This window comes from Alligator sinensis, unplaced genomic scaffold, assembly GCF_000455745.1.
Source record: "Alligator sinensis unplaced genomic scaffold, ASM45574v1 scaffold465_1, whole genome shotgun sequence".
Classification (NCBI taxonomy): Eukaryota; Metazoa; Chordata; order Crocodylia; family Alligatoridae; genus Alligator; species Alligator sinensis.
In genome coordinates this window covers 2,761,948-2,775,531 of record NW_005841979.1, presented here as the reverse complement: position 1 = coordinate 2,775,531, position 13,584 = coordinate 2,761,948, and the positions used below count along the sequence as shown (strand labels likewise).

The following is a 13,584-nucleotide window of genomic DNA, read 5'->3' as shown; positions in this document are numbered from 1 at the left end:
ATCATTTAATACTACAATATTGTCAAAACAACGCGTGTGTGTGTGTGTGCGCGCGCGCGCACCCCCCCCCCCCCAGTATTTCATACTAGGTTAAAATGAAGTTGAAATATTTAAACTTTGTGGGTTGTAGGTGTTCAAGGCCAATCTAACATACTGTAATTTAAACCACATTAGCTGGACAGCCGACATCCTCTAAACAAAGTGGATTATAGCTACAAACTTGAGTAGTAACTTCCACACTTCTGTGCTCTTACCAAAATACTCAGGAACATGAAGGAAATGTGGAGCATGCTGAGGAATCATTAACAACTTGATGATCCTTGGCTGCCCCAGAATGGCCCCATAGGACTCTTGACTTTTGGGTTAAATTTACATATCTAGGTAGTTTTCATTTGTCCCTGGGACGAAGTTGGTGCTAGCTTCACGCTTGATCAGCACCATGGAATGAGAGCGTGTAGCTATTTAACAATCCTGGACTCATCTGTGACATGTTCTTTGACCATAGCCAAGGACCTGTTGAATTGACTAGACTCCTGACTTCGGTGTGACAGAAGAATTTGGGTCTGATGTCAACCAGCCAAAGAAGTGGCATGACAAGGTAAATAAGCATAATTTGAATTGTTTTTTAGCAGCTGGGCAATATAATTGTATTCACCATCATTTGCCTTCTGAAAGAGTGAAAGGGATGTTGCAGCAACAACTCCTGAAATGTAAAATAGAACAGAGGGCTTGCTTGTCCTTTCCAGATTCTTCTTGTTGCTGCTTGTATGCCCGTATTCCACTCTTCTGCATTTAGTGCACACCCAAAGCTTGATCACACCCCATTAAACTTCACATGGAAAGGACTTTGTGTATGGATCTCACCAAACCAAATGGAAGTATAGGAAGGGAACACTGCTGTTCATTTCTTGTGACTTGTTGAAAGTGAGAAGGGGAAGCTGGGAATGAAGACTGGCTTGTGTCAGGGATGTAAATATATAGCACCTGTGCTTACCCTGTGAGGATCAAGGGCCTTTCCTTAAGGATCCTCTGTGATGGATTTCTCAATTCTACCTTTTAATGGAGACAACTGCAAGCAGCAGGAACTGGAAGGGCAATAGGTGTTTTCTGAGGAGCGAGAGGCTGGTCCTTTGTCTAGTGCTACAGTATTTGAAACAAGCTTTGCCATTACACATTCCCTTTGTAATATCTACAAGTAGACCTTTGCACGGGCTACTTCACACCCTCACACCAAGCAATGTACCCTAACCTAATACCAAATTAATCCGAGTCAGGTGCCCATCACTGTTACTCATTCTCTGAGCTCACAGCCCTGCATCTCTCTCACTTTTAATAGGGTTGTATCAACCAAATCCAGGTTGAATTTAGCAAGAAGTTAAAATCTGATATGTGCCCTGTATTCACATTACCCAAATAGTATCCTAAATGCCAATAAGAGACCTTTAGGCCACAGAATCAATACCATTTGGCTTTGAGGTTACACCAGAATAGCTTGAGAGAGGTCCATTCCTGGGAAGTTTTAGTCCAGGCTCTGGGGTAACTAAGTGGATATTCATAAAAAGGGCTGGTTGCAACTGAAATCTTTACCATCCTTACATGCAAGAGGGATGAAGCCATCTTGATGGCAGTCTAGTTGTTTTTGTTGGGAAAGGGTGACATTTCTGGCATTGGTTTCAAGCTTGCATCCTTGCTTTTTTGTGGTTTCAATGACACACTTACCTGAGAGCCTTGAGTGACATGGAGTCATAACTGATCATGACTCCAGAAAATATGTGGACTTCTGTTTTTATTGATACAATCATTTGTTTAAAAATTAAAGTTTATTATAGAAAATGAACAAGGCTCCAATGTGCCCAACATAAAAACAGACTTTTTGTTAATGCTGCGCCCTTACATAATCATGTATCGGCTCACTGTGGCTACAGCAAATAATATAAGTTGCTGTTAAGGAATATTTAACTACAGCTTATGTAGTGTGCATCTTTTTTGTGAAGTGTATTAGTTTGGCTTCAATATGGCATACAGTGGTGGCCAGCCCTTTATAGCACAAATGGCAAAATATGAAGAAGTTTACTCTGGTATTGGTGTGAAGAATTAAGGTACAGTTAACAAAGGGGCCTATGCTGGCTAGTTAGAGGCTGTAACAGGGGAACCAAAGTTAATCTTACCCAGGAGCCTTGATATGTTTTCTCCTTTCAAGTTCATGTGTTAAATAAACACATTTCTGATAGAAACAGTACCCTAGTTCTCCACTTACTAATGGCTAATTTAGTGTGCAAATGCATTTATCCTTCAGCTTAACAAATCTTTCTCACTTAAGCCTGCCAGTGAAGTGACATTCCCAGGTTGTTAGAGAACCTTGCAAAACTAAGTATGATGCCCAATTAATCTTTTTGGAACTTCACTGTGCATTTTCCATTGCTCCAACTGCACAGATCAGCCATAACGCAGCTTAACAAATTTGGAGGGTTCTCCTAGCAGGGTGCTTTTATACCATTTCCTTAACAAGAGCTAGTTGAAGGGAGCATTATCATGCTTTTGTGCTTCCCAGATACTACAATAGTCCCTTGGGGAAATTAATCCCTGATTGTTCAGCATCTAGAGTAGCAACTCACCTTGCAAAATGTTTATTCTAATGAAGGTAGTAGAGCCAGGCTTGCTTTCTCTCTCACACTTCCAAAGTGCACAAGGACGAAGACGGGTAGATTAAAGCAATCCCAGTTCTTTAGCAATTATTGTGATTTCTGGTTGCTTGCTCAGGCCTAAGTGGAAGTGGCTGAGGAACAAAGGAAAGCAGGACTGGAAAGAGACACTATGAGATGGTTTAGTCCAGACCCCTACTCAGGGCAGGACCATCTCCGACTAACCCGTCACCCTAATCTCTCTCTCTCCTGCTCTTGAAAATTTCCAGGGATGGAGATCCCTCCTTTTCTTTACTAAAAGCACGGACTTAAGGCATAAGTCCTCCCTTAAGGGAATCCTTGGAAGAAAAACTTTTTTTGCCATGTTGGTTTGAGAAAATGGATTCAGCCCTTTGCCACTGAGGCCTGTGCTGTGGTGCTGGCAATAAGATCTTTGAGCTACAATTGATTGTCATAGGTGGAGAATTTCATATTTATTTTAAGATCTGTGCTGCTTCTGTCATGATTTCAATGGCTCCTCACCCATCATTTTAAGAGACTAGGCAAAAAGCAGGCCTCAGAATAGCATCTTTCTTTTTCAGACTCCAGCACCTCTCAGTAGGTTTAAAATGTTCATTCCCTGTGTCCCCAAACTTTCTGTGACTTGAGCCACCACCCCATTTCAAAAAAACAAACATGTTTTACTTTGCTTATCTTCTTGCAGATAGGCTGGGTAGCAGGGGCATGGCCAGCTAGGGATCAAGTCTGAGCCTGTGCTTATTTCCTCACATCTCACCCTTCAAATGATTTTATGGCAGCCCCAAGTACTCCAGCTCCCCAGTTGAGAATCCCTGCCTTAGACAGCAATTTGGTCAAAAAAGAAGAAAAAAAACCCCTCTCTCTCAAAGAGTCTCTCTAAAAGGGGCTTTCTGCCTAATTTCATGGTTAACTTCATCTCTCCCTACAAGAAACATTTCTCATGAAGGCTGAGCAGTGATATAAATCACACACCACCTACAGGCATCTCATTCCAGCTCTGCTCTCACACTCTTTACTATGACATTCAGAGACTGAATTTTTTTTTTTTTAATAGCGAAGAGGAGTCATATTATGCAAAGGTTTATTAGAGAGGAATAGCAGTGCTATGAGTATTAACATGGCATACACAAGCAAAGAGAATTATGCAGTGTTTTAATATTTGATAAAAACTTTGTGTTAGCAGTAATAAACTAGTATCAGTTTCACAGTAGTTAGTAACACATAAGAAGCAGTTCCTTTTCACAGAGGAAGAATTTCTGTGAGTTACAGGAGGTTGACTTCAGCTGCTCCTTCACTGAGCATGAACAAGGGCACCTGCGCCCTGGCCGTATCCAAATCCTTTGGGACCAAAATTCTTGGCATAACAACCTGCAACGAAGAAAAAAGTTATCCCTCTTAAAGTCATTGCTATTTGCCCATTATGTCTACGTTTTTAAACTTTGTCTCTGAAATTACTGTATTGACTTGATTCCAAGTTGAAGTTATTTTCTCCCAATCAGCACGGGGGTAGGAAAAAAAAACCCAAACAAATCCACTACTTGGATCCGAGTATCAGCCTGGGGCAGGCAGTGGTTCAGGGTCAACTTCAACCCAGGATTCAAATCTGAAGCCAGAGTTTAGCTACTGCCTGCCTCAGGCCACGATGGCTCATTTGGCAGGGATGGAACAAGGCCAAAATAGGGGACAGCCATGCATGTGGCCTAGGGGACTGTGTAGCCTTCCAAAACAACCCAGCTACCTCCTCTCCTCCCCTTATCTTCTGCTCTGGTTTCAGTCCCTTTAACCCTGGTGCAGCCCATCTGTGAGCTGCTGCTACTACATCTTCCTGGCCCGGCAGAGTGGGACTGGGTGAGGAGCTGTTGCTGACTGCTCCAGAGCCAGAGCAAAGCTATGGCAGAAAGTAAGCAGCATGGGGGAAGAGGGTGCAGGCACAGGTGGCTGGTAGGGACAAGGATCGGGGTCTGGTCCATCACCCCCTGCTGCTGCTACTTTCCCCATTCCAGGAATGGGGTGGGGACAGGGCAAAAAATGTAAGAGGTTGGTTTTCCACTAGTTAGCATTGATATATAGAATTTTTTTTAAACCACACACGTTTACAAATTTGTATAGAATCCAATTACCAAGGGGTCATCTTTAAATTCAGTGTTGTCTTAGATTTGGGTAAATACATAAGCAGGAGAGTGGACAGACTTCTCAGAGAAACCAAGCACCTATTAGAAGCCTGTAGAAATTCCCATTACTCAGCATTTCTGAAAAATAGAGTCCCTTTATCCAACACCTACTTTAGATGAGGCTTAAATATGTCAGTGATTCTCAGCCTTGTCTGACTTGAGGCACTCCATTTAAAAAGATTAGTTCATTTAGTGTTTACCTCCTTGTAGAGGGGCTAGGTAGTGGGGGAAGGGCAGCAGCCCACACCCCACAGCACCCTTCAAGAGATCTGACAACACTCCAGGGTATTACAGCACTATATTTGAGAATCACTTCCTTAAGAGCGAGAATCCTTGAGAGGAAAAAAAAATAAAAAAATCTGCCATCCATACATCCTTAGAGACAGAGCAGTTCACAGGTCAGCACTATCTAAAGCTGAAGACCAGCACTTAGGTGATTTCTAGACTGATTCTCAACTGGGGTGCCTTGAGAGCCTTTCAAGAGTGACATACAATGAATGTTAGCATGGTTAGGAGTGCAAACATGATTCACAAGATAAATTATATTTCAAACAGGAATCCAGTGTTAAATGCATTCCGACTCATTGTGGTCTTTGAGTTCTTTGCAATAGAAGGATTGCTCTGATATTTTTCTGTGGTCAAAAATAAGTGAAAACTAAAAGCTGGCATTCTCTGTGTGGTATCTTGCATCTATCCTGGGGTGCCTCAAGTCTAAAGACAGTGGTTCTTAACCCTTTAAGACAGAGGTGGTTTGGTTACACAAGTAATGGTCAGGATAACTGTCAGTTTATTTCCTAATCTACTTTTATGGCAGCTTTACAGTTTGCCACCTTCCTACTGCCCCACCACCGCAGAGCAGGTCACAAACACTAGAACAGTGCCCAGTTAGTCAGTTACCTAGTTCTGGGCCTCAAAAGTAAACATCAAATTTAATACTGCACAGCTTTTAGGAATAATGAATTTGAGTTGTTCAGCCCTGTCAAGATAAGATTCCTATGTCAGCACAAGATTTCCACTCCAGAAACTGACCCAGATTCTTAACTAGAGCATCTCTGTTCTCCAGACAGCATGCTGCTCTGAGCAATAAGCAATTAGGCTTTGTACATGTTTGTTCATCTTACCTTTACAATAAATTTCGCCTTCTTTCTCAGTCAGGGTTGTAGATTCTAGACTCTTGCCACACTTGGCACATCGGAAACAATTTTTGTGCCAAGGCTAAGAGGAAACAGAGTGCAGTATACAGTTTAAAAGGAGAAAGCTGCCCACCAAAACAAAAATAAAAGTGCACACACCCCATAAAGATTAATTACAAGACACAAGCCAGAGTAACTTGGATAGCAACAAGTTCATCAGTACAGACTCCTGCAAGATAGACAAACAAGGTTCTAGGAGTATATGTTACTTAGTGTAATCGTGTAGACCGCTTACTGATAAGACAGTAGTTCTTATTAAATATGGACAGTAAGCAGGCTGAACTTAAATACGGATGCATGTAACTGAGAAAAATAAAATCTTGAGCAGGTGGGCTGTCAAATTATTTAGTCTTCCTTCACCTTTAATTTAAAGACTATTGGAAGCTGGCATATAGAAAAGTTATTTTAAAAGTGTTATTATAGTCCTCTTGAACTATGAGAGGAATTCAGAGGGCTCATTTGAAAGTAATGGTTTTGGGGATAGATTCAAGAGACTACCACTAAAGGACTGAAGCCAGTTGCAACTCACTTTTACTTGGTTGTTCCAATTCCCAAGTTTGCATTCAAGTTTGTTGAAGACCCAGGTTCAGTTTCTCTCTGAAGGGATCTGAACCCACATCTTGCTATTTGTCCAAAGTGCCTGAACCTTCAGGCCTAGAGTATTCCAGGGTGCCCTTTGTTTGCATTTTTGTATTTTTTGAGCAAGGACAAACACCACAATTGATCTACCCCAAAGTTCTCATTTTGCTATAGCTGCTAAGCTTAAAAAAAAAAAAAAAAGTGTGTACCCATTAATTGCACAGTTCTGGCTTGGTTTAGAAATAACCCCTTTGGATAAGAGTTTTCTGTTCTAAGGAACCACCATCATAAGGAACTTTGCATCCTATTGGCACATCTACTCTATTCTGGCTGAACATGCTAGGAAGCAGGGTTCTCTCTAGCAAGCTCATAAGTAAATTGCGACATCTGCAACCAAAACCTGTTTAACAAGGAGCCCAACTACCATACCACCTTACCTTTCCAGCTCCAATTACTTTCTCAGCAGCATAAACAGAATCACCACATCTGGAGCATTTCTCTGAACCTCCAAATTTCTGAGCAAACTTTGAAGTATTTGGATTTGTTGTAGGTCGATGAGGAGAAGGAGTGCTGAAAGGAGCAGGTCAGAGGTTTAGAAACAAGTATTGTACTCTCTTACCCTCCAACACGAAGAAAATAGGGGATATTTGAAGAGATGCAATGTGCAACTCACTGCTAGGGTATAGTAGGATAAACAACTTTAAGATTAGATGTTAATAAGGATATCCAATTATGCGTAATAAAGAGCTGGAGGATATGAACAACTCATGCATCAAAATGTGAGGCAAGCAGCAACTGTCTGATATGTTTCTTCACAATAAAGCATTTCCTATTTATTCTTTTGAATCATGTCATACTGGCTTTGAGACTTGAACCACATTTGCAAATTTAAAAGCTCGTCTTGCTGACTACACACATTCAACATCATCCAAATCTCAGCAGTTGAGATTTAAGAGCTAGAAGTTAGATCTGGGCTTCACAAAGAACTAATTCTATCCATCTAGTGCCCCCAAGAAGTTGGAGGCCTCTCTTGCCATCATTCAGAAGAGAAAGTGTTATCTTGACAATAGATGCCCTAACTTGTCAACTCTTACTTAGATTAAGCTCTGTGATATACTTTGAATTACTTCTACCCAACTCCACTTTAACAAAGCTCTCTCTTTTTTTAAATTGGACCTGGCATTTTTGCTACTTAAGGCACTTGTTCCTATGCTTAATACAAAAATAAAAATGCAAGTATTAGATTTGCTAAATATTAATATCTTTATAACTCTCACATTCAAATAAATTTTAATTTGTAACTCATGTCATAGCTTAATGGATGATAGTATTCAGATCCCACTTAACATGTGAACTTAACAAGCAAGGTCATAGAGAATACAAGTAGTATCTGCATAAAGCCAGTACTAATATAATAACCCAGATGCAGTACAGATTTAGCAGCAGGTAAAAATTCAAGTGACAAGTTCTAGTGATGTCAATGGAAGTTGACATGAGGACTGCAAGGGCAGGGGCCCCATGGTTCAGATGTACAGCGGTTCTCTAGTATAAGATTCTTTGCATTTTGTTTGCATTTAGATGCTAGATCATGATATGGTTCTGTCAAGAGCATTTGACCTTTAAGACATATGAAGACAACTTCAGAACAAAGATCATGCTCCAACTGCAGTAAGATGCAGTGAAGAGTTTAACTTACTTGTCAGGCTTGATACCCAGTCTCTCCCCTCTGTCCATATTGAGAGTGCCTGCTCCTTGGCCATAACCATAACCTTTAGGACCATACTTTTTTCCGTAGCAGGATTTGCAGTAAACTTCAGCATCATGAATTGCTACAGTTGTGCTGTCTAAGTTTTTCCGGCAGACCACTGGGAGCGAGGGGAAGGGAAGTTAGAGGGGAAAAAGAAAAAAAAAAAGTGAAAGTTGCCTGTAGGGACAATTTCTAAATCACCACACACAGTAAACCAAAATGTCAAGTGCCAGATATTATGGGTTTCCCTGTCCACAGTTCTTTATAAGCAGCTGTAGATAGTCTCTTTTATAAAGAACTGTCTATTGAATTGGTGAATTATGTGTAGTTCTATAAAGGGACTCTATTTCATGGTTATGACATTTAAAGAATAGAAACTTGCTGTAGTTTGATGAATGAGACTGCACAGAAAACCAGATATTCAAGTCAGCAGTTCCCCCACTTCTGCTTCAAATTACATGAGAATAGGCATCTATCAGTGCAGAAAAGGGGTTCTGACAGTTCTAGCCGCAGTCACTTTCCCCGCAGCAGTTTCTAGGTAGCAAATTTGTCAAAGGCTGATGGTGAATTCTGATGTTTAATTTTTTTAGTATCAGTATATTACACAGAAGTGGGACATACACACACCCCGAAAAGTTAAGCAACTTGTCCGAGTTCACTAGAGGTATTCCAATGCTTTTATTTATTTAAAACCCTACTCTTATAACAGGATTTAGAATTTTGGACTGGATGCTCAACTACATCAGATTCTTTACCAGATCGCAAAGGCTAAGAGGGCTTCAGAGATGCAGAGGAACCTTTGTTTCATCAACCCCCCCAAATTTTATTTGATATAATGAAGATGGACAACATGCAATTAAAATGTTTAATAAGCCAAAGGTAACGTTTCACTTAGTGGATGACCAATGTGCAGCTTCAGACTAATGCAAGTGTTACCAAATAAGTGTAGGAACAAGCTTATAAAAACACTGGCATTAGTCTCAAGTTGCACTTTGGTCATGCATTAGGTGAAACGATTTTGCCCCAAGTCTCTCAATTTTAAACTTGGTAGAACCACGTTGTTGTTTTGATCCTTGAGGGATACACGTTAAGGCAACTCCTGGGTGTACATTCTAAAATTATTAGAACACACTCAAAAAACAAAACAGAAACCCCACTTTAGGATTGCTGCAAAAAGGTAAGAGAAAAAGGAACCCAAGACACCAGGCACACCTATGTCCCGTCATAAATACACAGATGGTACGTTTCAGATATATTAGTAGCAAGCTATTTTTGAACGACATCCAGTTTATAATAGAGCAGTGTTCTACATACCAAGACTGAATCAAATCTGTCCTTAGCTATTCCATGCCAGAAAGCTGCCAAAGTGCTACTGCAGATTTCCAGTAAGTTTAATTTCTTTGATTTAAATCAGGCATGCAGTTTGCAAACCAGTCTAGAATTTAAGGCAAGTTGTTACCTAATTAATAAATTTTTCAGTAGAAAAAAGTATTTTCCATCTCTCACCAACTTGTTGGTTAGACTGAAAAATAATGCACTGGATTCTATTCATCTGAAATAATCCACAATCCTCTATGCCAAGGGCTAGGATTTTGGCTCTGTTAAATGCATTCATTAGAAATTCAACCAAAGTACAAATAATGTTAACATCCCACACAATTTGCGTGGAACGCTCATTCAAGCGAAGGGCCCATAATAATATCTTCAGTCCCTGTTCTATTTTGCCTGAGATTCAGAGGCAGAAGCTTGGCAGAAGTTCACATAGCAAAACAAATCCAGCCTTATTGCTGTTCTTTTTCCCTGCCTGGACAATGCTAAAGTTTAAGTTTCTCACTCCAAAAATGTGCATCTTGCCTCAGTAACTGAGGCAAGGTGGGGGATGGGCAAGGTAAATCCCGTATTCAATTTAACATATCTCCTGCATTAGGAGAATTAACTTCTGGATACTGGACTAGCCCTCCCCTTGGTGATCTAGGTTGTCACATGGCATGAGGAGGTAAGCAATTCTGGTCAATAAGTGAAATCAAGCTTATTCCTTTGGCCACTGCCTTGTCATCTAGCTTCACAGGCAAGAATTTATCATTTATTATGTAGCACCTAAGGGAACACTGTTTAGGATAAGCTCTTTAATAAACTCCTGTCAAGAATACTTACTGCAGAGAAAACAGCATCTGTGGAAACTCCTCCCATCGCACTGGACTTCTTCAGCATGGTAGACTGTCCGGCCGCAGGCACCACATTTGTTACCTCCTCCCCAGTTCGGCATCCCGATTCTGTGGGAGTGACACAAATTGCAAGTGACAAGATAATTTTTTTTTTAAATGGTTCAGAGCTACAGTTTTAAGAGTCTTGGTACTACTGGAGTCTTTCAGCAGTGGTTATAGACAGTGCTGTGCCTAACTACCAGGCTTATTCTTTCCAAATTCTTTGACTCTTAATAGAGTTTGCTATACAAGAAAGCATTGTCATTAGTCAGAACATGTTTTGTCATTGTGTTCTTACACTACAGGAACAGAACCCACAGGGTCAGAGAGCCAGTGTTTGCGTGTACACGCTGATCTGCAATGCAGTATGACCCTCCAAATAAGCTTAAGGGAACAGACTTGAGCACACATGAGCCTCCCTGTCCTGCACTCCCATTAGGAAGTTCACTGCTGTATGCATCAAGCCCTATTACATTTGATCGACACAGAAACATAAGATACAGTCTTGGGAAAATATGTTTTACATTCCCTTTTCAGGATTTTGAAAGGTTACATAAATTGGATATGCACAGAGTAGAGCTGCATGGATAAGGGCTTTACTGTACCATGAATGAACACCCTCCCAGATGGATGTAATTTCAGTCTCTATGGTTCATTAATCCCGGGCCTCTCTTCTGATGGAAGCAAACCAATTGTGCCAACAATGGCATATTGTTTTACTGCAGAGTATATTAGTTGGTATACAGCGTAAGGCACAAGGTTCACCTCACTAGAGAGCCATTTGCTAGGGCAATAAGTACATTTTGTTTCTCTGAAATGTAGCGGTAAATAGGGGTTTCTTCCCCAGGCATCCCACTGCTACTTACATGAACTCTTGCCGTCTTCAAGCAGGTATAGCCACTGAACCAAGTTATCCAAGAAATTGCTGAAGAAAAACCATCAGACTGTAGGACCAAACATTAGCTTGTTACAGTCATTTAGTAAGGTCTTGTTAAGATACAAAGCTATAGGAAGTCACTTTCTGGTTTGATATTTAAGCTATTCACTTCTACAAAGTGAAATTCTTTCACTGTTGTTGGCTACAGCACTAGTTTTCAACCAAGGCGCTGTGAGCCCCCTCATGGGTGCACAGACAGACAACTGTCCTGCATGCCCTCCTGCTGCATTGAGGCTCTGATCAGCCTTAAGGGCTAGGGACAGGAGTTGCACATAAACCAGTTTAAGTGATCAGAAACTGATTTAAACCTGTAACAGAAGTTCAGCACATATAAACCAGTTTGAAAATGGCTGAAACTGGTTTAAGATAAGCCTGGCTGGACTGGTTGGATGTAGTGTCAGACTTAACAGATTTATGTCAAACTGGTTTACGACACATCTGTCTCGGATCCTTCCTGGTTCAAACCAACTCATAGTCCCCCAGCATCCCAGGGCTATGTTGCCTGCTCCGGTGGAGCAGGGACTGCTTCACCCTTCTGCTCCTTAGCTGGCTTCCTGCCCGTGTCCATCAATCAGCCCATAGGGAGCGGGGTAGGGGCAGGGGAACAGATCCCCAGACCCACCCCCCCCGCAACCAGGGACTACACAGCATGCAGGGAAGAGGGAAGCCCCTGTGGTGGGGGCTTTTTGACACTCAGCAACTCTCCCCTTTCCCAGCTGCTGATTGCTTCAGTTGCTGTCACAGGAGGGAAGGAAAAAGACATCCTTCCAGTCAGGTGCCTGCCAGTGCAGCCCAGCATGGGGGCATCAGGCCACTCCCACTTGGGGGCTTTCCCCTCCCCCCAGCCCAGGGCAGCTTCAGGGAGCTAAGGGGAATCCTTCCTCCCCTCCCCCCAGAACCACAAAGCTGCTTGCCTTAGCCCAGGCAGCCTCAAGGAGCAAAGGTAAATTCTCCTGCTTTCCCGTAGTCCATTTTCCCTCAGCTGCTGCAAGTCTGAGAAAAACTAGTTGCAGGGAAGTAGAAGAATTTCCCTCTGTTCCCTGAGGCTGATCTGGGTTATCCCCAAGACTGGCAGCAGGCTGAGGGACTCTGGGCTGGGGTGGGGGCTCCCCAATGCCCCCATGCTGGGCTGCATGGGCAGGCACCTGGCTGGAAGGACTTCTTCCTCCTATGGCAGTGATTGAAGCAATCAGCAGCTGGGAACAGGGGGTGTTCCCCTTGGCTCTCCAGGGCTGTCTGGGCTGGGGAAACCCCCTGACAGGGAGGCTGCCCCTAGGTGGGCCAGCATCCAGACAGCAGCTGGGAAGGGGGGGGAGAGGTACACTGAGGAAGTTGGGAGCATGTACTGGGGAGCCAATCAGGGACACTTGCCTGGGCTGGCAATGGTCAGCAGGCTGGAAGGTGTGCTCTGGTGCCACTGCCTACTGGCCCGGGTCAGTGCATGCCTTCCCCTGCCTTTCCCATTTGAAAACTGAACATCAGTGCAGTTGGTTATTGGTCCAACCTCGGCAGCTTGGAGGAAGCTGCCCCAGATTCTGCCTCAGGCTTCTTGACTGTCTGTATGAGCAGTCAGAAATAGCTCTTCCCGGTCTGGCCCCTCCTGCACTCCTCCCAGAAACAGGCATGCAGGACAGTTCCACCTGCACATCTGTTTCCAGGGTAAGAATGAGAGGGCTGGACTGGGATGGGCTACACAGCACAAGGCAGCTCCCATCAGCTTTCAGCTATCAGAGACCCACTGCAAGAGGCAAGCAAGCCATGCAGTGGCCAGCCCAGACAGCCACAGCCCTTCCTACAACTCTGAAAAGGGTGGGAGCTACTGAGCTAGGGGATAAAGCTATGGCTACAGATGTAGTGCTCTGAGACAGCACCACAGTTTACTCTAAAGACAATGGCCTTTACTTTAAGTAAGTGCTAACACTGCCTTTTGACAAGTTTTCTTTTCTTTGTTCTTCCCTAGACTACCAAAATAACTATGCACCAGCTCAAAGAGGGCTTTACTATAAAGAGATGTTAAGATTAAGATTCTAGTGACAATTTAGAGTTAGAGTTCAGCTATTTCATGAGGCCTAATTGCTCCTACCTTTTTTCCT

At 42.6% G+C, this 13,584-nt stretch overlaps 1 protein-coding gene across 3 annotated transcripts in view; it reads right to left on the bottom strand.

Annotated features, from left to right (window-relative positions):
* Positions 1–3,727: 3,727 nt before the first annotated feature.
* Positions 3,728–13,584, bottom strand: part of CSRP2 (cysteine and glycine rich protein 2) — a 15,957-nt gene continuing 6,100 nt past the window's right edge. For 2 of the 3 annotated variants that reach the window (XM_006021116.2, XM_014518735.2), the window contains exons 2-6: positions 10,505–10,623; positions 8,300–8,468; positions 7,041–7,173; positions 5,953–6,046; positions 3,728–4,028 (exon numbers count right to left, since the gene is read on the bottom strand). In XM_006021116.2, coding sequence (XP_006021178.1) covers positions 3,952–4,028; positions 5,953–6,046; positions 7,041–7,173; positions 8,300–8,468; positions 10,505–10,616 — 585 coding nt within the window. In that variant the 5' untranslated portion in view covers positions 10,617–10,623 and the 3' untranslated portion in view covers positions 3,728–3,951. Of the gene's footprint in view, positions 4,029–5,952; positions 6,047–7,040; positions 7,174–8,299; positions 8,469–10,504; positions 10,624–11,420; positions 11,442–13,584 lie in introns of those variants that run through there. The other variant, XM_025200933.1, reaches the window with a different exon arrangement.